This window comes from Stegostoma tigrinum, chromosome 22 (assembly GCF_030684315.1).
Source record: "Stegostoma tigrinum isolate sSteTig4 chromosome 22, sSteTig4.hap1, whole genome shotgun sequence".
Taxonomy (NCBI): domain Eukaryota; kingdom Metazoa; phylum Chordata; class Chondrichthyes; order Orectolobiformes; family Stegostomatidae; genus Stegostoma; species Stegostoma tigrinum.
The window spans coordinates 14,053,195-14,076,992 of record NC_081375.1 but is presented as its reverse complement, the minus strand read 5'-3'; the positions used below and the strand labels follow the sequence as shown (position 1 = coordinate 14,076,992).

At 39.7% G+C, this 23,798-nt stretch overlaps 1 protein-coding gene across 1 annotated transcript in view; it reads left to right on the top strand.

The window, feature by feature from the left end:
• rptor (regulatory associated protein of MTOR, complex 1) overlaps nucleotides 1–23,798 on the top strand; it is a 384,600-nt gene that overhangs the window by 130,271 nt on the left and 230,531 nt on the right. The window contains exon 7 of the mRNA XM_048554896.2: nucleotides 12,892–12,951. Within this exon, the coding sequence (XP_048410853.1) occupies nucleotides 12,892–12,951 (60 nt within the window). The remainder of the gene's footprint in view (nucleotides 1–12,891; nucleotides 12,952–23,798) is intronic.

The following is a 23,798-nucleotide window of genomic DNA, read 5'->3' as shown; positions in this document are numbered from 1 at the left end:
CTTGAGGTTGCTTAATATTTTAACTAATGACTTTCTGTTGCTAATAAGGGGGGCTTTGGTGATTGTAGACTTCAGTTGCTGCATTTTCCAACGTTATCATAGTGGGCGCACTTAGAAGTGTTTACTTGCCTGTGAAAGATTTGGGGCCGCCTTGAAGTCATGAAAGGAACCATGTAAATGTTGTCTTTTCTTGAAACCTTTGTTTGAAAGCTGCTGACAAATTTTCAAAATCTTGACTATTTCTTACTGTCGTTAGTTTGCTGTCCTGTTTTAATCAAAACATAAGTGCTTGAGTCCTCAACAGTTATATTTTTAGGCCTTAGTTGTTTGATTTTGCAAGCTGCTATTTTTGTGATATTGCAGTGTCTTTTCACTCACTTTGTATTGGTAATACAGTTACACATGGGTAACCCATCAGATGCAACAGTGCTTCTCTAATACAAGTTACCTGCTGAGGGTGTCTGTGATTTTTTGATGCATGCATTTACAAATCATTTGCTAAACAATGCAACAAAATTTGAGGTGCTACCTTGCAATTATTCCAGTGTGCTACATACTATGTAGTGTACATTGGAAGGTGGCTCTGGGCTTTCGCAGATGTGTTTTCAAAGTTAACATGAAAATAAGCAATAAGATGGGAGGTACTAGAAGATCAAATATTCAATGAAGCATTACTTCCATAACTACACAAAGAGACGTAAATTTGTGGAATTCTTTTGAACATTGTCGTGAATCTGGAAAATCCTGAAGGATTTGGAACTAGAATGCCGAGTTCAGGATATTTTAAGGCGATGTTTTCTGTCAGTTGTTTTCCAAATGTAGTGAAATTTAGACCCCACCACCATATGTCCTCTTTTTACTGCAGGGCCAACTCTGTCAGCTATGAGAACCGACACCAATCCTGTTCTTGCTAGTGTCTCGGTGCATGTGTAAATTGGGATGGAATGTATACCTCAGCTGTGAGTTGCCATGATACTTTTTTTGGCAGTTCTATCAGGGCACTGACGTAACCCATTATGGCAGTTTGTAGATTGAGTTATTGTTATACTCGGGTGATAACTGCTGATAAATTGAAATACTTAGGAAGGAGGTTTGGGTTCTCTGTCTGCCCAACATATCTTTGACGACTCTGTGGGCATGTATAGGACATGAACTGTTTTTGTTGTCTTGGCGATAGCAGGCTTGGCTTTATATCTTGATGGAGATGCATGTTGTAGGAGTAGTGCATTTAAACAGGACTTGGAACAGAGAAAACATGCTTTACAAGGTTAGCAGTGCAGAAGATTGGTGCTGATGAAACTTTGTCATGGGGGTCTTCTTATGTATGAAGACGACAGTGTTTGTATCTTGATTTGGACTTCGATTGAAATTGTGCAAAGGAGAATTTGGAAGTAATGAATTGCATGATGGCCAAGTGACTTTGTTATTTATTTCTTGTAGGATAGTGGTGACCTTTGGTTGAAATAATATTGCAAAACAAAAATTGACAACTCTGGAGAGTTGTGCTCTGAATGAAACCAGTTTGTTTATTCTGTGTGTTTTTGGTCACCACTACCATTTCATGAAACTACAGCGTCTTTCATCTCAAAACCTCATTCTTGCTGCTTTTCCACATAACTGTGTTACTTTTAATCATTTGAGACTCTGTTGTGCTGCCTTCCTTTGTTTGCGTCTGTAGTCTTAGGTGCTATGAGGAGTAATTAAGTTCCTATCAATTATCAAGTAATGGGAGTGGGCTCACTGGGTATCCTGTTCCAGGTTAATTTGGACATGTTTCATTCAAAGGTGGAAAATTTCACTTCTGAGATGGCCTTTATGCATTTTTTAAAAAAATGTTGCAAAGGCCCCAACAGTAATTTAAAAGGTCTTGTCACATAAATCTAAATTGTATCAGTTTTATTCTGCATAATTCTCAGGCATACAAACAACCGTTGAAAAATCCTAGAAAATCTCTCTGGTTGGAGGAAAGTATAGAGGGGATGTCAGAGGCGGGTTCTTTACACAGAGAGTTGTGAGAGCATGGAATGCGTTGCCAGCTGCAGTTGTGGAAGCAAGGTCATTGGGGACATTTAAGAGACTGCTGGACATGCATATGGGTCACAGAAATTTGAGGGTGCATACATGAGGATCAATGGTCAGCACAACATCGTGGGCCGAAGGGCGTGTTCTGTGCTGTACTGTTCTATGTTCTAAGTTCTAACAGTCTTTGGTGGACTTCAAGGCCTCTTTTAAGAAACAAACTGATTTGTTCGCTGAACTATTTAAACCGTCTACCAGAAAGTTGTTAATTTGTTCAAAGTTGCAAACACTCTATCAATACACTACATTTCTCATTTGGTCCTGATGAGAAGACTATTACTAGCCTCTCAATTTCAGAGAACTATTGAACTAGTGTTGAGTTAATTGGAGTAACTTAATGAGCTTTTAATTGAATTTGAACACAGAGGACAGGTGATAAATAAGGAGGGTATTACTTTATGGGATCTCTGAGTAAATTTGGCTTCAACCTTCCCTTTCCCCTGCAATAGCCATCTATCATTTAGTGATTCAATCTTTTAATCATTTTAATCATTCGGTTGTTTCATCTAGATCAGAGAAACAATTGTTTAAAAAAACACTTTGATCTGTAGACTTAAATGTAAAAAGGTATTGCTTTAAACAAGGGACAGTAGATGATGTATATTTTTGAGGAAAAGGAGCTTCTTGTGATATTTATCTAAAATGTTGCTTTATTTAAGAAGTTTGGGGTTATGTGGGTGTAGGATGTTAGACATGTTGTCTCTGTAGGTGTGTATTGGGGCAGTTTTGCCCAGTTGCAGACCTTTAAGTGGATTTTCAAACAGCACCAGTTTAGTGTGTTTACGAGAGATCAGCATTGTAACAATTTGTTGATTTATTTCCTGGGTAAGTTACTGCAGTTTTAAAGGGTGGAGAAAACCACTTATAGATACTGAAAAGGCCAATCTACATTCTTTGAATAAAAGATTGAGAATCAATGTGTCCATAACCTAGTGTCCTCATCAAAGAGTTAAATCACCCCCCCCCCCCCCAAACACCCCGTCATCCAGACAGCCCTCCACCATGGCGCCTCCATTCCTAATTACACTGCTCTTAACCATGCCCAGCCCCAACATAATAAAGATATGATCCCCCTTGTCCTCATTTTCCACCCCACCATCCAATGGATCATCCCCAAACACTTCTGCCTACTCCAATTAAACCCCACAGCCCTGAATATCTTCAACTCCTCACCCTTCTCTGCCTTCCACAAGGACCATTTCCTTCACCACTCCTTAGTTTGTGCTACACTCCCCACCAACCATTCCCACCCGCCCGGGACCTACCCCTGTAACTGTAAAAGATGCAACTCCTGCCCACACGCCACTTCTGTCACCACCTAAACAGAGCTTCACGTACATCTCCTCCAACCTAATCTATAGCATCCAATGCCCTGATGTGGCCTTCTGTACATTGATGAGACCAAACGTAGACTAGGTGACTGTTTTGCTGAGCATCTTCACCTGGCAACTGCCCCTAACTGCATGTCCAGTCCTGAAGAAAGGCAATTCCTCAAATGCCGACTTCTCCTTTCCCCCAGATGTTGCCTGGCTTGCTGTGTTCTTCCAGTCTCCTTTTGTCTACGAATTCATCATCTATAATCTGGATTGTAGCCAGAACTCTGCTTCACTGACTCTTCACCTTCTTTACTCCTTAAATTTATATTGTTGTGTCTTGTCTATGTACATGGGGATTTTTAAAGACCATAGAGTTTAAAGTATAAAATTATAAGATATCATTTCAAGTTTCTTTCTTGCCATTGGTGAAAGGTTTTGAGTGCAAAATAGTAATTTCCAGGTCAATGGTTTACATTTTTTTAAGAAAAGGAAACGGTGTGCATATTCCTGCAAACAGACTCTTCGGTAGAATTGGATGGTTTAATCAAATTTTCAGATTTGTGATGATGCTGGGAACAGTGATTTCCACCAGCTAATTTCTCATTTGCTTATTCAGGGAATTGTGACGTCACTGTAAAATGAATAGCCATTTAATTGGTTTCTGTTAATTGTTGGCTAAGAATAATACTGGCCAGAAAACCAAAAGCAACACCTGCTCTTCAAATATCTGCAGGTGGATGGCACATGGGTATAATGTTTTCCTTCGAAGATTGCCAACATAGCTAAATATTGGAATACAAATGAGATTTAATGCTCAAACCCAAAAGCAGAGCAGAAATTATTGGAAAAGCTCACCAGCTTTGGCAGCATCTGTGGAGAAAAAGCTGTGTTAATATTTAGAGACCAGTGATCAGTCTAGTTTCGTTATTCCCACATAGTTTTGATACAGCAATGCAGGTGGCTTACATAGGAATGAACTCTTTCTCAACCAGTCTGTCTGTTGGTTCAGAATTTATACTTAGGCATTTTAAGTTTTGTCAAATGTAGATCTTAAACCAATGATCACCTGCCTTTATTATCATGAAGGCCATGCCTGCACTTTTAAAAACGTTTTTATAAAAATGTAGCAAAGTTTAAAGCAAAAGACTGGGTGCTGGAATTCAGAAATAAACACGGAAGTAGCTGAAAATGCTCAGCAGTTCTAGCAGCATCTGCTTCTCTCTCCACTGAAGCTGTTAGACATGCTGAGTATTACCATCATTTCGGGTTTGTTTGTTTATAATATTAATTAACTGAAGCTTTTAAAGTTCCACGCAAATATCTCATTATTGGCTTTTATTATTAAATAGATTTTCCAGAACCACCTTAAAATTTAATATTCCAAAGCTTAAATTGTTTGTATAACAAGCATTAGACTGAATATCTGAATGCTGTACCAGCCTGAGCATTAACAGTTCGCAGTTTTTAAAGGTGAATCTACTGAAGCTTAGTTCTGAAGAAAGTTGCACAAGCACAGCACTTCTTTGTCTAATTTTGCAGTGGAAACATGTGCATTAGATAGTTCATCAGAGAGGGGGATGGGGAGAGGGAACTGGAATAAATAGGGAGAGAGGGGGAGGCGGACCGAAGATGGAGAGTAAAGAAGATAGGTGGAGAGAGTGTAGGTGGGGAGGTAGGGAGGGGATAGGTCAGTCCAGGGAAGACGGGCAGGTCAAGGAGGTGGGATGAGGTTAGTAGGTAGCTGGGGGTGCGGCTTGGGGTGGGAGGAAGGGATGGGTGAGAGGAAGAACCGGTTAGGGAGGCAGAGACAGGTTGGACTGGTTTTGGGATGCAGTGGGTGGGGGGGAAGAGCTGGGCTGGTTGTGTGGTGCAGTGGGGGGAGGGGACGAACTGGGCTGGTTTTGGGATGCGGTGGGGGAAGGGGAGATTTTGAAACTGGTGAAGTCCACATTGATACCATATGGCTGCAGGGTTCCCAGGCGGAATATGAGTTGCTGTTCCTGCAACCTTCGGGTGGCATCATTGTGGCAGTGCAGGAGGCCCATGATGGACATGCCATGATGGACGTCCACTGTACCCGGCGCGGCTTCCTCTACATTGGGGAAACCAAGCGGAGGCTTGGGGACCGCTTTGCAGAACACCTCTGCTCAGTTCGCAACAAACAACTGCACCTCCCAGTCGCAAACCATTTCCACACCCCCTCCCATTCTCTAGATGACATGTCCATCATGGGCCTCCTGCACTGCCACAATGATGCCACCCGAAGGTTGCAGGAACAGCAACTCATATTCCGCCTGGGAACCCTGCAGCCATATGGTATCAATGTGGACTTCACCAGTTTCAAAATCTCCCCTTCCCCTACTGCATCCCTAAACCAGCCCAGTTCGTCCCCTCCCCCCACTGCACCACACAAACAGCCCAGCTCTTCCCCCCCCCACCCACTGCATCCCAAAACCAGTCCAACCTGTCTCTGCCTCCCTAACCGGTTCTTCCTCTCACCCATCCCTTCCTCCCACCCCAAGCCGCACCCCCAGCTATCTACTAACCTCATCCCACCTCCTTGACCTGCCCGTCTTCCCTGGACTGACCTATCCCCTCCCTACCTCCCCACCTATACTCTCTCCACCTATCTTCTTTACTCTCCATCTTCGGTCCGCCTCCCCCCCCCTCCCTATTTATTCCAGTTCCCTCTCCCCATCCCCCTCTCTGATGAAGGGTCTAGGCCCGAAACGTCAGCTTTTGTGCTCCTGAGATGCTGCTTGGCCTGCTGTGTTCATCCAGCCTCACATTTTATTATCTTGGAATTCTCCAGCATCTGCAGTTCCCATTATCTCTGCATTAGATAGTGTCAGCATTTATGACTGACCATGATGGTGAAGCATAATTAGGAATGCAATAATAGGTTGTTTATGACCTTGAATGTTGCAGTAGCAAATTAATGTAATCCCATTTACCAAATTATTAATGTACAGGTTGAATTGTCTTAGAATTATGTGATGCCCTGAGGACTTGTTAATAGTCGTTAAGTTACACTAGGACTTATTGTGTCACCAGACATGTATTCTATGGTGTGTTTACTCAGTTCATTATTTAGGGTTGTTCAAGTGGGCTTGGGTTGAAGGAAGAGAATTTATTGGCCCTGTTCTTACAAAATTTTCCTACCCAGTGTACAATTACAAATGGTACAACCAAATCAGATACACAGGATGTGGTTTCCTTCTGCAGATGTTTCTGATTATCAGTTGTGTAAAACCAAATACTTAAAAGAAATTTCCTGGCATTAAGAGCAAAAAGGAGGAGTGAAGATGAAATGAAACACACTAAATTTTGCAGCAAAACAGCAGGTTGGATCCCAATATTCTTTTAAGCTCTTTGAAGGCCAGCAGAAAGAGGAACAATCCAGCTATGCATGAGAAGTTAAGGTGATTAGGATGGGAGTAGTAAGCATTGGTGGTGCTAAAGAATATAAAGAGCAAGTCTTTTAAAGCAATCTTTGAAGGAGGAGTGGGAAGGAAGGACTTGGGGCCTCTCAAAGAGGTAATCAAAGCTTCCAGATAAGTTGTACAAGCCTGCTTCAACTTAACCTTTCCTTTTAAATGAAGAGGTAAATACTTTACTAGTCCATCTCACTCAGTGGTATATTGGAATATGTGGAAGTGTTCAGGGGGAGAGTTAAATGCTTTGAATCTCCAGTGTTAGAACATGATCATTATAATTTTGTCTTGTTCAGGAGACAAATGAGCTATTGCTGTCATGAATGTTTAGCAGCGTTTTACATATTTAACAAGTTAGCTCTGTACTGCATCTTTTGATTTTATTCATGTGCATTTTTATTCCACTGTCAATATACTTGCCAATCTTTTTAAAACTGTTATATAAATGTTTAAGTGTTATGTTGAAAATTACATGCAAGTTGGATTTACTTAAATAGCATGGATAAGCACATTATATTTTCTGTTCATGACAATTGAGAAATTAACAATCATTTTTACAGAGAGCACTTGAAATTTCAAAGAATGAATTTTCCTTTCAGTAGCCAAAAGGTTAAGTTATTTTCTGCAATAATCCACTTCCATCTCTTTCTAATCTTTCATTTCCTCAGTCAGTCACAGGTTGTGTGCTTGCAAGACCATGTTATTCATCAACCTCAATCTTGTATGAAAGTACTAAGGCATCAAATCAGGGTGACATGGTGCTTGCATTTTTGACCAAGTGTATGTGAGTGCCCATGGTTACAATCTGTGTGACTCCTCTAATTGTTTTCAAATTGCTGTAGCAAGGCTGAACAATGGTTACATGAGTATGGACTCTTTTTCAACCAGTATACTTTCCTATCAGCTCAAAATTTAGATTTGGATAGCTTACATTTTACCTGAGGTAGATAAAATTACATTTTTAAAGGTGACATCAAAGCTTCTCATTAACTAAATTTAATGAATCTTCTGAAGGATTGCAAATTTGTTTCACCAGAAATTCCAACTGAAGTTGAACAATTCAAGTAAAATAGTTGTCAAAAAATTTGAATATGCAGCGCTCTTAAGTAAAATGCAGATAGCAGAACTTGTCAAGTCATATTCTACATTTTCTGTCTATATATCACTTTCATCATGATAAGGCAGAATAAATGGGGAAATATTTAGGTAGCAGTCTAGTGATTAGCGAAAATTGCTGTTCTCCTGATTAGCTGAATTTTACTATATAGGTTATTTAAATAATTGGAGAGAGTTTTAGACTATCATCCTATTAGTTGAAAGTGCATGCTATGTGCATAATTTGAAGGTGAGGAAAATAGCCGTGTATACGAGATTTAAACTTGCAATTTTTAGCAACAAAAAATAGCAATTGTTAATATGTATCTGCAAATAATTTTGTGTATTCTTTTTATTTCTTTTTAACCAAGGATGATGTGTTGGTTTCAATGAAATGCTCATTTCTTTTGAATAATTTGTGAAGTTAGTTTCAGAAATTTTCTTAAAAATGACAAATGTCACTGCAATCATATTGTACCATTACTCATTGGCTGTTGAGCATGTATTCCAGTTACTCTAAGTAAACTACCTGGAATGCATTCATGTTTGTTTATTGCTAATAACTTAGAAGGTCACTTCATAGAATTTAGATTTTCTGACATGAGTAATCTATAATGGGACTGTTGGGTGCGATTGTGACATTTTAAAATCTATGTGCTGTCATTTTTATAACAAATTCATTGTAGAGATGTTGAAAATTTGTTTTGATGGAAAATATTGAAGCTGATTAGGAAAATAGGTGTATTTAAGTACCAGTTTGTCAGTAGCTTGGTGAGGTTGTAGAATCAATAAAAAATTGGAAATAAATAAAAAAATTCAAGTTCAATATTCAGTTAAAGGGAAAAACAATTAATATTGAGGTAAGTGAAATTGTACTGAAAATCCATCTCCATTTGGTAACCATGTTTTCTATTTGCATCAATACGAATAACATCTAACACTGGAGATATCTTGGGAGTTTTCTTCATGTCTGAGGACTTGACAAGGTTGTGCTTTCATCTCGCTTACTGTTTTACAGGAAAAGATGCTCTAAGTGTAAACGGTAGAAATTTGAGTGAAAATTTGTGAAAAATGCAGGTGTCTAATGTCATGACATTGTTTCATGAATTGCTTTTATTGTAGATAAAGGATAAGGCCTCTCGCGGGTTCTAAGATATTAAAGGAGGATCTTGTCACCATAAAAACTGAAAGAACTGCGGATGCTGTAAATCAGGCACAAAGACAGAAGTTGCTGGAAAAGCTCAGCACATATTGTCACAATATTTGGCTTGGCTTCCATCTCTGATCTTAGAAAAATATTCATTAAGATTTTGTGGTCATCAGCAATTGAATGGCACTCACCACCTATTACGTATAGTTTTACCCTCAAAACAGCCATGGAGATGTTTATACACTGATCAGTCAATCAAAGCAATGTGAAAAACACTGTAGATGATCCAAGGTCACCGTGAACAGGACAAACATCAGCACTTCTCTTCAACCAGACAGATTGAAGCATATTAACTGGGGCACACAGTTTAAGCAGGACATATGGGGTGGAATATTTAATTGCACATAATGTACAGAAAACAAAATTAAAGAGCTGGCATAAAGAGATAAGAAAACAAAAAGTAATTTTAATTTTAAATTTTCATTAGTTAACATTGAAATGAATGCATCTGCACCCTTGTTAATTTTCAGCACCAGAGAAGTTGTTTGGTTTTAATCAAGACTCAACAAGAGGGTGGCGCAGTGGCCCACAGTCCAAAGATGTACACATTAGGTGGTCTGGCCATGCTAAATTGCCCAAAAGTGTCCAGGATCTGCAGACTAGGTGGATTAGCCATGGTAGATGTGGAGATTGTGGGTCTGGTTGGGATGCTCTTTGCAGGATCAGTGCAGAGACGATGGGCTGAATGGCCTCTTCCTGTGCTATAGGGATTCTCTGAAGTAGATAAAAATTCATGCTCACTTGAATGAAGAAAGCTAACGTTTTCAAAATGAGATTTCTGTATCAAGAGTTGTGAGGTAGCAAAAACTGGACACAAAATTCTATTATGGATGTCAATCAGGGCCTTAAAAACAATGATAGTAGAGTGCATTTTGTTTTGTTTTAGATTGTAATACACCCCGAAACTGTCTGAAGCCTCATGGCACTGGTTGGTAGTGAGCATTGGAAACTTATGTACTGTTAGGACCTGCATTTTTGTTTGTTCTCAGTGGTCTTTATTTGGGAATTCTGTGTGGCTTTGTGGTGGTCTTGCATCAGAGCCGAACATTTGTCTTTTTAAGTTGTGTCTGATAGTTCTGGGTCCATTGCCAATTTCAACAAGATCAGATTGCAATAGTGCTTTAAATCCAAGATCCCAGCATTTGCACAAAAATCCATCTTCCACTTGCACACTATTTCCTTAATGCCTTCCAAGTGGAATATAGGAACAAGTATAGGCTATCTAGCTCCTTGAACCCAATTCCACTTTCAGTGAGATTATCTTAGGCATTTTGCTTCTGGAAACGTCTGCCCACAAGTCACCGACCTTTATCGCAGCAGCCAATGCCATGTATGTGGCTGTGCTGAGCACAGAGGGCTGCTGACCTCTGGCTAACAACTGCTGGTTCTAGATGAAATCTTGATTTGTTTAACTTAGTGACATCTTCCTCTTGCAGACGTTGTTAGTCGTGTATTTTGACTCTTGACTTTGGCCGTACCCTCAGCATTTCTTTATTGGCTTTATTCAAAATAGGGTAGTTTATGTTTGGAGTATCCCATGAGAATATCCTTCTTGATCGGGGTGGGGGTGGGGGTGGGGGCAGGGGCAGGGGTGCTGCTATAATGAAGTGCCAACATTTGATACATTCCACTGTAACTATTGGCATGCGATGTATAAAATTGTTACACTGATGTATTATGCATGTTCAAAGTTGTGGCAAATAATTCCAACAGCCCAGCTGCCCTGCAATCCCTCCCAACTCTAACTTCAACTGCAAAAATAAAATGAAATTGTGGCAGTTATGTGCAAGAATGACTTTTGCCATTTCTAGATTTGAGTCTTTTGTCAAATTTGAGATTGCAGCTGGCTCACCACTTGATCTGAGGAGTTTATAGAGAATGACTTTAAAATTGATGAAAGGCAAATAAGATACTTCAATTAAATCACATGGTCGTCATGTCTTAGATGGAACATGTATCAGGATTTAGTTGGCAGCTAAGGCCTTGGGATTTACCAATCCATCAGTGATGCTGCATTTCATATTTAAAGTTATTTATGTATTTGCTTCCATTTGTGTTGAAAACAAGGATAGTTATACTTCATGCTTAGAAATTAAGTGCACAATTGACAGATCTCTGACATAGAACATAGAACATAGAATATTACAGCACAGTACAGGCCCTTCGGCCCTCGATGTTGTGCCGACCTGTCATACCGATCTCAAGCCCATCTAACCTACACTATACCGTGTACGTCCATATGCTTGTCCAATGACGACTTAAATGTATCTAAAGTTGGTGAATCTACTACCGTTGCAGGCAAAGCGTTCCATACCCTTGCTACTCTCTGAGTAAAGAAACTACCTCTGACATCTGTCCTATATCTTTCACCCCTCAATTTAAAGCTATGCCCCCTCGTGCTCGCCGTCACCATCCTAGGAAAAAGGCTCTCCCTATCCACCCTATCTAACCCTCTGATTATTTTATATGTTTCAATTAAGTCACCTCTCAACCTTCTTCTCTCTAATGAAAACAGCCTCAAGTCCCTCAGCCTTTCCTTGTAATACCTTCCCTCCATACCAGGCAACATCCTAGTAAATCTCCTCTGCACCCTTTCCAAAGTTTCCACATCCTCCTTTATAATGCGGTGACCAGAACTGTACACAATACTCCAAGTGCGGCCGTACCAGAGTTTTGTACAGCTTCACCATAACCTCTTGGTTCCGGAACTCGATCCTTCTATTAATAAAAGCTAAAACACTGTGTGCCTTCTTAACAACCCTGTCAACCTGGGTGGCAACTTTGAAGGATCTGTGTACAACTTTCAAGGATCTGTGTACATGGACACCACTGCTAAGAATCTTACCTTTAGCCCTGTACTTTGCCTTCCTGTCACTCCTACCAAAGTGCATCACCTCACACTTGTCTGCATTAAACTCCATTTGCCACCTCTCAGCCCAGCTCTGCAGCTTACCTATGTCTCTCTGCAACCTACAGCATCCTTTGTCACTATCCACAACTCTACCGACCTTAGTGTCATCTGCAAATTTACTAACCCATCCTTCTACGCCCTCATTCAGGTCATTTATAAAAATGACAAACAGCAGTGGACCCAACACCGACCCTTGCGGTAACTGGTCTCCAGGATGAACATCTCCCATCAACTACCACCCTCTGTCTTCTTTCAGCAAGCCAATTTCCGATCCAAACTGCTATATCTCCCACAATTCCATTCCTCCGCATTTTGTACATTTGCCTATTATGGGGAACCTTATCGAACGTCTTGCATCTTAACATTAATCTCAGCAAAACTAATTCTGCAGCAGATTTCTAATATGTGCGTCATTATATGGTGGTTCCAAAGGCATAGTTGCCAAGTTTGAAAAGCAGTGTGATTATGGATCGAGTATAACCTCCAGAGGGTATTACTTTACTGGATCAGATATGGTGAAACTACTGTGACTTCTCCTTAGGCTAAATTCAAGTCATCTTCCAATTGTTTCAAACTACATTCCCTGGGATTAATCCGTTTTGATGAAAATCTTTTAATGCATGCGATTTTTATTTTCTACACGATCTGATTCTTTGTGTATCATAGTGAGATTCTTCCTTTTTTCTCTGGGTCTGCTCCCACAAAATGAGCAAGGATTGCAAAAATGAAGTGTTATTCTAGTGTAATTTTTAGGATCAGACACAATAAAACTACTTTCAATCATGAAGGAATTATGATACTAAAACCCATCTCTTCACGTACATATTTGCTATTTTATTTTTACAGGTTCTGTATGCAAAGGAGTGCCAAACTGGTGCCTGGCGTTACACTGGACTTGATAGAAAAGTAAGTTGTATATGGTCTTTCTGTTTATCTGTAATCTGTTTGGTGAGTACACTTGATTAGCCTCATCCACAATCAAAGGTATCTTTCAAAAATTTATCAAGTCAACAATTTGTTTTCATCAACTTTCTTTTCCCTCCCCATTTCACACAAATGGCAACCACAGTATGTCTGCAATTATCTGAAGTCTTTGTGGATGGGAAGACAGGAGAAAGATCAATTGTGTCCCTCCCTTCAAAATTTTTGATGCAGTCTTATTGAGGGTCAGTTAGTTCAGTTGGCTAGATGGCTGATTTGAGATGCAGAGTGACGTCAAAATCATGGGTTCAGTTTCCGTGCTGGCTGAGATTACCATGAAGAAGGACTCTCCTTCTCAGCTTCTCTTAGCTGAGGCATGCTCACCCTCAGTTTAAAGCATCGCTAGTTGTCTCTCTAGCGAGAGAGCAGCCCTATGTACGTGGCGACTTTACGTTTATTAACTACACTTTTCTATTGTAAGAAAATAACTGAGCTACATAGGAAAAGGCCATTTTTCTCTCGCTGCTTTTATGTTTGTGTCATGAAATCCCAGACACAATAGTGCAATATCGAAAGTTGGGAAGTAAAATCGCCAGTGCTGGCACTGCATATCCAAGTTTGGTTTGTGAGTGTTCAGGTGCACTTTTCATTTACTTGCCTTCTGTTGTAGGCTTGCAACTTGAATTACAACTAACTTAATTTTCAGATTTTTAAAATGAGAAAGTAAGTTGTAATGAAAACATCTACATTCAAGATTTGTAATTGAGAGCCCACAATGGGGAATAATAGCTTTTTATGTGATTGTAATAAGATTTAGTTCCAATATGTCACCTATGAATTTTTGAGTAGATTGTGTAGAGGTTGCTTTATTGTTTTAAAGGTTCTGATCATTGATCATTTAGTGACCATTTGTAATTTAAATTACTTTCGTGACCACATTATAGAAAACAAATATTATTTTAGCATTATAATTGCGTGCTTACACTTGGTTACTACATTTGGGAGGAGGGGGAAAGGTAGAACAGTTCTTCTTTCTTCAGGTCTTGTTTAATACTTCTGGCACAAAGCATTTGAAAAGGCAATTAGTAAGGGGCAGATTCGTTCAAATCGTCATCTGTTGATAAATTTGGATAAATCAGATGAGTAACTTGCTCTTACAATAAATTCTGTCATCTTATTACTATCAAAACTGTTGAAGCCATGATGCTGGTGTTAAATTGGCATAGACAAAGTCAGAAGTCACATGACACCAGGTTATAGTCCAGCATTTTATTTGAAATCGCAAGCTTTTGGAGCACTTCTCCTTCGGCAGATGAAGTCACCTCACACCTTCACCTAATGAAGGAACAGCACTCCGAAAGCTTATGATTTCAAATAAACTGGTTGGACTATTACCTGGTGTTGCGTGACTTCTGACTTAAATCAATTTAAGATAACGTATTTTGGGCCAAACATAGCCAATCAATTTGTACATTGTGCAAAAACATTTAAACGGGAAGAGTTTAATTGTCCTCTTCGTTTTACTAAATTGAACTGTAATATTGTTGCATGCTAATGTGCATAAGTGATTGGCAAAGAATTTTGTGCTGGTGTGAGTGTACTGTACCATATTTTACTTCCCATTCTAGCTATTTTGTGTCCTTTCTCTGTGAGATTGCCAAGTAGCCTGCTGAAGTAATCATGAGAAATTGGTTTGAATTTGGCCAAACTAACTGCGTATAGATAGAAGAAATCCATTCCGGCCTCCTGAGCTGGATTTGAATCACAGCCTGGCACGTTGTCTGGCTTATTAATGGTCCTGCAGTGCTTAACAGTACATGGAATACATCAATACAACAATACGTTTGCATTGAAAAAATATGAATTTCTCCAAATCTGTTTGGTTAACAGAGTGCTGATGAGTAGTTGTTTCTTGTGTCTGAATGGATGTGTATAATGGAATCCCCAAGAATCTGTATTTGGACTGCTACTTTGATGTATATTAATTATCTGTAAGACGAAAAGGTATGGTTTCTACACGTTCTCACGAAATGAACCCCAAATGTGGTAAATAGCAATAAAAATAATTGTACACCTCAAAGGGATGTAGACTGGTGAAATAGAAACAAAGTGACTCCAAGCAGAGGAAGTGATGTATTTTTGAGAGAGAATGTGGAAAGACAATATCAACTGACTGGTATTGTTCAAATAATGGATTTAGAATCAAAAAGGCTTACTCATTCGCAAATATTTGAAAGTGGCAGAACAAATTGAAAAGCTTTCAACAAACAAGGACCTGTATTTTATACACAGTGGCATAGTGAAGCAAAAACAAGAAAGCTACACCAAATATTTTTATAAATCACTGATCAGACCTCAACTGAAATATTGTCTGGTTCTGAGGACTATATTTTAGGAGGCTCGTCGAGCTCGTGAATAAGCTATTACGGTGATGAGGGGTCAAGATGTTAATTGAGAGGAAAGACCAGGGAAATTGCAGTTGTTCTTAGAGCATTTGGAGAGATTTCAAGTGAAGTGTTCAAAATTAATAATATTTTAGTTTCTCATTATTTGATTCTTCAATTTCATTGCTGGGAGAGTCAGTGACCACACACCAATTTAAGATAATTGGCAAAAGCATTAGAGGGGGTGCTGAGAATTTTAACATGCAGTACCTTGAGATCTGGAATCTGCCTGACACTGTGGCTGGAGCAGATTCAATAATAACTTAAAACATAAGAAAAGAAAAATAAAACAAGTGAGGGTAAAGTACAAGTGAATGAAACTAATTAGGTAACACTTTAAAAAAAAAGGTGGATCAGGCAGAATGGGACTGAAGGATGCCTAATGCTATAATTTCTATGAAAAGTAGATTTCCTGGTTTAGTTTGTGAACGTATGCATAGCAAATGTTTGCACCAAAGGTAACCATTTTCTTAACTTTTGTATCAGTTTTGCTTTAACATTCTTACTTAAAAATGACAGGAATCCCAAATGATTTGTAATTAGTGCACAAGAAAACACCCTGAATGAGTCAATAATTTAGTCATTTATGATTTATGATCTGTGTATTGATTTTAGTATATATTTGCAAAACAACAGTTGGTCCATTTCTCGTAATACTGTATTACTTACGTACATTGAAAGATCTTGCATTAGTTACGTGACTATCTTTCTTATAGCCAGCATCGGGAATTAACAACACTGGGTGACTCGAGCAATCTGTTCATGAGATTCTAGCTGCTTAATAACTTGAAATCAAATCTATTGAACTCAGTGTAAGAATGACTTATTAGCTAATACAGTTTATTGGCTTATTTGAGGATAATATAAACATGCTGGGAGGCGAACAAGTAACTTCTTTAATGAATGAAGCATCATCGAAATTTGAGCAAATCACTTGAATATTTTAAAAATAAGCATTATTTGTTCTGATGTGATATTTTATCATGTTCGGTTAATTTGCCTACAGTTGGCTGGAGATATTTGCATTATTTTCTTTTCTGTCCTGACAGTGAGGGCGTAAAAATGGCGTGCAGGAAAATTCCAACCAGTATGGCCCGGATAGTTCTGTTTCACTGTGTGTCACTGCATATGCACCATGCTCATCTGGACCCTTGAAATCTGTCAAGGAGGTGAAAATCAAGACAAAAACCCTTCTAATGAGAGCTTGTCCAGGTGTTGAAAATGACCTCCATTTATCTTGCAGCTCCCAGGTCTCTCATGAAGTAATGTCCACCTGTCAAGGCCAAGAGTCTAGCTTACTGTTGAAGCAATTCATCAAATTAGTGCCCACCATTTGGTTTGGCAATCTGTTCCACAGATCACCAGTCCCTGGGAAATAACTCAATATCCAGCCCAATTTGCTTTTACAAATAAAACAATTAAGATTTTTGGTCTTTGCAAACCTATCCAGTTTAATCTGAAACTGACGTGAACACAAACTTGTTGCCTCTTTTTAAGCAAAGCTTTGGGCCCTTGTGCTGCAGTGAGACTGAACCCACCTCTGTGCCTGGAGGCCATGTTCAAATCCAGTGTTAAAAGCACTTTGGAACACCTTGATAAGAAAATATCTTGTAGTTTTTCTTAGAATAAACCAAGAATTTTCAAAAATTGTTTGCAGCTTAAGAACGCGTGTTGCTTCCATATCATGCAGGCACTGCTACAGGAAGGGGGATTTAAAGGGTGCAATTTATATTAAACTGAGGTCAGAGAACTGGGCACATTTGCAAAGCTACTTATTAAAGCAATAAGTAAAACTACTGATTTTGGAAATTGGGGCAAAAATGTCAAGTCCTGATGACAGGATCACTGAACTCAAAATATGAACTGTGTTTAAATAGAGATTTTTGTGGCACAGTGGTAGCGACCCTACATATTAGCCTGGGTTTGAGTCCCACTTTCAACAAAGATGTATTTTAATACTTGTGACCGGGTTGATTTAGAAAGTATCTTAAACAAAGCTTGGGGTCTTTGTGGGGCTGCAGTTGCCCATATCTCTGAACTAGAAGGCCTGGGTTTAAGTCTCACCAGTTTCATTGGTGTGTGTTAACCCTTCTGAAGAGGTTGATTTAAAAAGAAATTTAAGAAAAAAATTAGGCAAAGCTTGAGGCCCCTGAGGTGCAGAGGTGGTGCCAAGTTCAAGCCATACCTGCGCCACAGGTGGATAATAACATCTCTGAACAGGTTAGTTTTGAAAATATCTTAACCAAGGAGTGATCAAATTGATCTTGAGTCTACAGTTTTTGAGAAATAGATAGACATCATTCTTTAAGTCTATCTGAGTAACAAAGGTATCTTAAATTGGGCATTAATCTTGTGTTCCTCCTGTACATCATTTTTTAAAGTCTCGGTGTCAACCACCATGAGAGGAGGTCAGACTTGATATTATTCTAACTATACGCAATCTTGTTTTTGTTAAAGTCAAAAAGCTGGCTGTTATTTTGTAGTGAATTACCCTGCCAGTGCCACATCGAATCCTGAATAGGCTGGGACTATTTTTCCTGGAGCAAAGTCTGAGGTGTGACCTTATTGAAGTTTACAAAATCATGAAGGACATGGATAAAGTGAATAGCCACAGTCTTTTACCCAGCGTAAGATGTCTAAAACTAGAGGTTTAAGGTGAGAGGAGAAAGATTTAAAAGGGACCACAGGGACAACTTTTTCATGCAGAGGGTGATGCATGTAAGGAACATGCTGCCAGAGGAAGTGGTGGAGGCTGGTACAATTACAACATTTAAAAGGCATCTGGATGGGTATTTGAATAGAAAGGGTTTAGAGTGATATAGGCCAAATGCTGGCAAATGTGACGAGGCGAGCTTAGGATATCTGGTTGGCATGGACGAATTGGACTGAAGGGCTTGTTTTCATGTTCTACAACTCTATAACACTGTGAGGGTAGGCTCATCATTGAGGACTCAAATGTAAAACCTCTTCACTCAGTTGTGAAATCGCAGGTATTGTCTATCCAAGAGGGTTCTGGAAACTCCATCATTAAATGCATTTGATGCTTTGTAGATGGATCTTAAGTTTCTCAAAGAGTTAAAAGGATGTCAGAGACAGGCAACAAAGTGACATTGAGACTGAAATCACCCGTGATTATTATGAGTGCAGGATTGTTGTGCTTTGTACCGTACTGCTGCTTTTATTTCTTACTGTTCCTGTCATCTTGTCCATCTGAGATGGTGAAAAGGATTTTGATTTAATACCTTGTTCTAAAGACACCCTCTCCAGCAGTAGCAGCACAGCATGAGAATGTGCTGCAGTCTCTGCAGTGGGCCCTGAAAAGACCACCTGATTCCGTGATGGCACCCATCAATCGAGCAATCTGCCAATTAATATGTGGAATCTGCCTGTATGTGGAATCATGTCCTAGAATCCAATAGAAAAGGATCACAGCTCATATATCAGACCTTCGGATGAATTAAGGAGCATTCTTAGAATTGGTTGTAGATGTAACTAAGACACTTCTTTCCTCGTAAAGACCCTAGTGAACATACCTGTTGAAATGTGGGATGTCTGTTTCGATATATGGGTTTAGACTATTACCTGTTTCTCCCAAGTTTTATTCTACAACCTAGTTGCAACATTATGAAATCAATGGAAATACTAAAAGCTGAAGTCAGCTTACTTAAGGTTGAACCTATTTTACTGGGTGTCATGTATAAAGAGCAAATTGGTTGGACTTGCTGCCAGCTGTATATCTGAATTTATGTTCTTAAGGACTGTGGCTATTTGATATTGTTTAAGTGTAGTTAGAGCTAACTTGTGAGGAGATAAGGCCTTTACCACTTTTTGAGCAACTTTCGTGGGAATTTATGCAAGAGCTGAAAAACTAAAACAGACATTCTGTCCCTGAAAGACTTGTAGAATACTTGCTGTCAACATCCTAAAGAAACTCATCTGAGGAGGTCCCAGAGGGCCAATCACATGTTTGTAGTGACGCCACCTACACAGTGCCTGTCTATGTGTGAAAACACATCAGACTGAAAGCAATCTGAAACATTTTGTGTGTTATCCTTTTATATTCTGAGAATTAATAATTATTTTGGCCAAAATGCTTGCTTTCTCTGCAGAGTTTAATGTAGGGAAATATCTTTATTTTTTAATGTGTATGTATACATGTGTGCACATCTGAAATTTAGATAGACAAATCCTTCTACTTTCCATATTTGAAACTTTGTTAGCTTTGTATCTTCAAATAAATCTTGTTTTTATAATCAATTTTGCTTATTAAGAAAACTTGATGTTATGGGGTTGACTTGTATTTAATATTTTGGAAACCTGAGTTTGAAGGATTGTGGAGTTGTCTGGATGGCTGGTTTTGATATATTTGAGAAGCTGTTGGAAGTTTGCTTGAAAAATTGCTCTTTATAATAATTGCTGGTCCTGGCTGCCCGAACTTATTTCAGGATGCACACCCGATTGTTTCACTGGGTTTTGTGACTGTCCTGTCGAACAATATTTGCAGATAAGGAGTTTCTTTTTTAGAGTCAGATGGGAAGAGCCTGGTAAGAGCAAGCTATCCAGCTTGTGTCTCCTGTTTCTGAATTCTGTGGTGAATTCAGGCTGAAACTTTATTATTGTCTGGAAGCAAATAGCTGAAAGAGCTTCTCAATATTCTTTTTCTTGAGGAAGATGTCTACCAAGGGCCCAGAAATAATCATAAATGACTAGTGACTTGATCACACATGCAAAGCCACAGCCTTTGGCAGATTCTGTGCTTTATCCTTTTTGTCTTCATGAATAACAACTCTCTTAATGGTTTTGACTGGCTATCATTTTGATTCTTTAAGTCGCAAGATAACTTTCAAATGTTGCCCATTTTTTCACCCAATCTACAATATTTTATACTTTTCTCTATTAACCATTTGTTATGAACAAATCCGTATGCATAGTTAACACTTTGGGCACCTTTGAACCAAATGACTAATGTAGAATTTATATTTATAGAATGAATTATTAACTGAAGCACATTGTGAAAAAATTATCTGCCTGGGCAATGAGAAGTTAGTTTCTTGTTTGCTAAAGAGTCCTAGAGTCTTACAGCTCGGAAGCAGACCCTTCGGCCCAACTTGTCAATGCTGACCAAGTTTCCTAAACTAAACGAGCCCCATATACCTCTGAACCTTTCCAATTCATGTACCTGTCCAAATGTATTTTAAATGTTGCAATTGTATGTGCATCTCTCGGTTCCTCTGCCAGTTCATTTCACATATGAACCACTGTGTGTACGAAACTGTTGCCCTTTAGGTCCCTTTCAAATCTTCATTGGGCAGCACGGTGACTCAGTGATTAGCACTGCTCCCTCACAGCACCAAAGACGTGGGTTCGATTCCACCCTTGGGTGACTCTGTGGAGTTTGCATGTTCTCCCCGTTTCTGTGTGAGTTTCTGCTGTGTGCCCCAGTTTCTTCTCACAGTCCACAGGTTAGCTAGATTGATCGTGGTAAATTGCCATAGTGTTCAGGGATATGCAGGCTCGGTGGGTTAGTCATGGGAAATACAGAGTTACAGGGATAAGTTAGGGTGATGGATCTGGATGGGATACTCTTTGGAGGATTGGTGTGGACCTGTTGGGCCAGGTGGCTGGTTTCCACATGTAGGGATTCTATAATTCTATGATTTCTTTCCCCTTAAAATTATGTCTTCTAGTTTTGAACTTCCTTACCCTTTGCTCTTCACCTTACATATGCCCTTCATCTTATATAATGCCCCTCATGATCTTAAACCTGTATAAGGTCACCCTTCAACCTCCTGTACTCCAGTGACAAAAGCCCAGCATCTCCTTATAGCTCAAGCTCTCTAGTCCCGATAACATACCTTTAAATCTTTTCTGCACCCTCTCCAATTCGTTAATATCCTCCCTATAGCAGGGTGACCAGAACTGTACACAGTACTCCAAAAGTGGCCTCAACCAATGTTCTGTCCAACTGCTGAGATACAGGCTACTAGACTAGGTGAGATTGAGGCTCACAAGGAAGAGGTATTAGAAATCCTACAGAGTGTGAAGGTAGATAAGTCCCTGGGCCGGATGGGATTTATCCTAGGATCCTCTGGGAAGCCAGGGAGGAGATTGCCGAGCCTTTGGCATTGATCTTTAACTCTTCATTGTCTACAGGAATAGTGCCAGATGAGGGAGGTTCTTCACTCAAGAGTTGTGAGCTCATGGAATAGTTTACCGTGGTAGTCGTGGAAGCGGAATCATTAGTGGCATTTAAGCGACTGCTGGACATGCACATGGACTGCAGTGAATTGAGGGGAATGTAGATTAGGTTATTTTATTTTTGGATTAGGAATATTCCACAACACAACATCGTGGGCTGAAGGGCCTGTACTGTGCTGTACTTTTCTATGTTCTATGACTGGAGGATAGCAAATGTGGTTCCCCTGTTCAAGAAGGGGAGTAGAGACAATCCTGGTAATTATAGACCAGTGAGCCTTACCTCAGTTGTTGGTAAAGTGTTGGAAAAGGTTATAAGAGATAGGATTTATAATCATCGAGAAAAGAATAAATTGATTAGGGATAGTCAGCACGGTTTTGTGAAGGGTAGGTCGTGCCTCACAAACCTTATTGAGTTCTTTGAGAAAGTGATCAAACAGGTAGATGAGAGTAAACCGGTTGATGTGGTGTATATGGATTTCAGCAAGGCATTGGATAAGGTTCCCCACAGTAGGCTATTGTACAAAATGTGGAGGAATGGGATTGTGGGAGATATAGCAGTTTGGATCGGAAATTGGCTTGCTGAAAGAAGACAGAGGGTGGTAGTTGATGGGAAATGTTCATCCTGGAGACCAGTTACTAATGGTGTACCGCAGGGGTCGGTGTTGGGTCCACTGCTATTTGTCATTTTTTTAAATGACCTGGATAAGGGTGTAGAAGGATGGGTTAGTAAATTTGCAGACAGCACTAAGGTCGGTGAAGTTGTGCATAGTGATGAAGGATGCTGTAGGTCACAGAGAGACATAGATAAGCTGCAGAGCTAGGCTGAGAGGTGGCAAATGGAGTTTAATGCGGACAAGTGTGAGGTGATGCACTTTGGTAGGTGTAACCGGAAGGCAAAGTACTGGGCTAATGGTAAGATTCTCAGTAGTGTAGATGAGCAGAGAGATCTTGGTGTCCATGTACACAGATCCTTGAAAGTTGCCACCCAGGTTGACAGGGCTGTCAAGAAGGCATACAGTGTTTTAGCTTTTATTAATAGAGGGATCGAGTTCCGGAACCAAGAGGTTATGGTGAAGCTGTACAAAACTCTGGTGCGGCCGCACTTGGAGTATTATGTACAGTTGTGGTCACCGCATTATAAGAAGGATGTGGAAACTTTAGAAAGGGTGCAGAGGAGATTTACTAGGATGTTGCCTGGTATGGAGGGAAGGTCTTACGAGGAAAGGCTGAGGGACTTGAGGCTGTTTTTGTTAGAAGAAGATTGAGAGGTGACTTAATTGAGACATATAAAATAATCAGAGAGTTAGATAGGGCTAATAGGGTGAGCCTTTTTCCTAGGATGGTGACGGCGAGCATGAGGGAGCATGGTTTTAAATTGAGGGGTGAAAGATATAGGACAGATGTCAGAGGTAGTTTCTTTACTCAGAGTAGTAAGGGAATGGAACGGTTTGCCTGCAACGGTAGTAGATTCACCAACTTTAAGTACATTTAAGTCATCATTGGACAAGCATATGGACGTACATGGAATAGTGTAGGTTAGATGGGCGTCAGATCGGTATGACAGGTCGGCACAACATCGAGGGCCGAAGCACCTGTACTGTGCTGTGATTTTCTATATGTTCTGTATATGCAAAATGATGTCCCAACTCCTACACTCAGTGGACTGAGCAGTGAAGGCAAGCCTACAAAATGCCGCCTTCTCTACGCTGTCTACCTGTGACCCAACTTCCGAGAAATGCAAATAAGATTTTGTCAGGAGAAGTGGTTCAAGTTACGGGCTTTGAGGATTGAATTTTAGAGAGATGATGTTAACTGCTAACAAGAAAAGCTTTCCAATAAGAACTCCAGCATGCTTTTCACCTTTCCCAATTGTAACTTAATTCTGGCACATTCTTAGCTACATGCCTCGTGAGTGTACAACCAGTGCTGTCATCAAGTTTAGTAATCTCAACTATTTATTAGTTTGAAGAATTCTCAGATAGAAAATCAGGTAGTAATTATCCTTGAACGCTGGAAAAGCTCAGCAGGTCTGGCCGCATCTGTGAAGGAAAAAACACAGTTAATGTTTCGGGTCAGGTGACCCTTCCTCAACTTCCCCAGTCCTGAGGAAGGACCACCAGACCCGAAATGTTAACTTCTTTTCTTCACAGATCCTGCCAAACATGCTGAATTTTTCCAGAAACTTTTTTG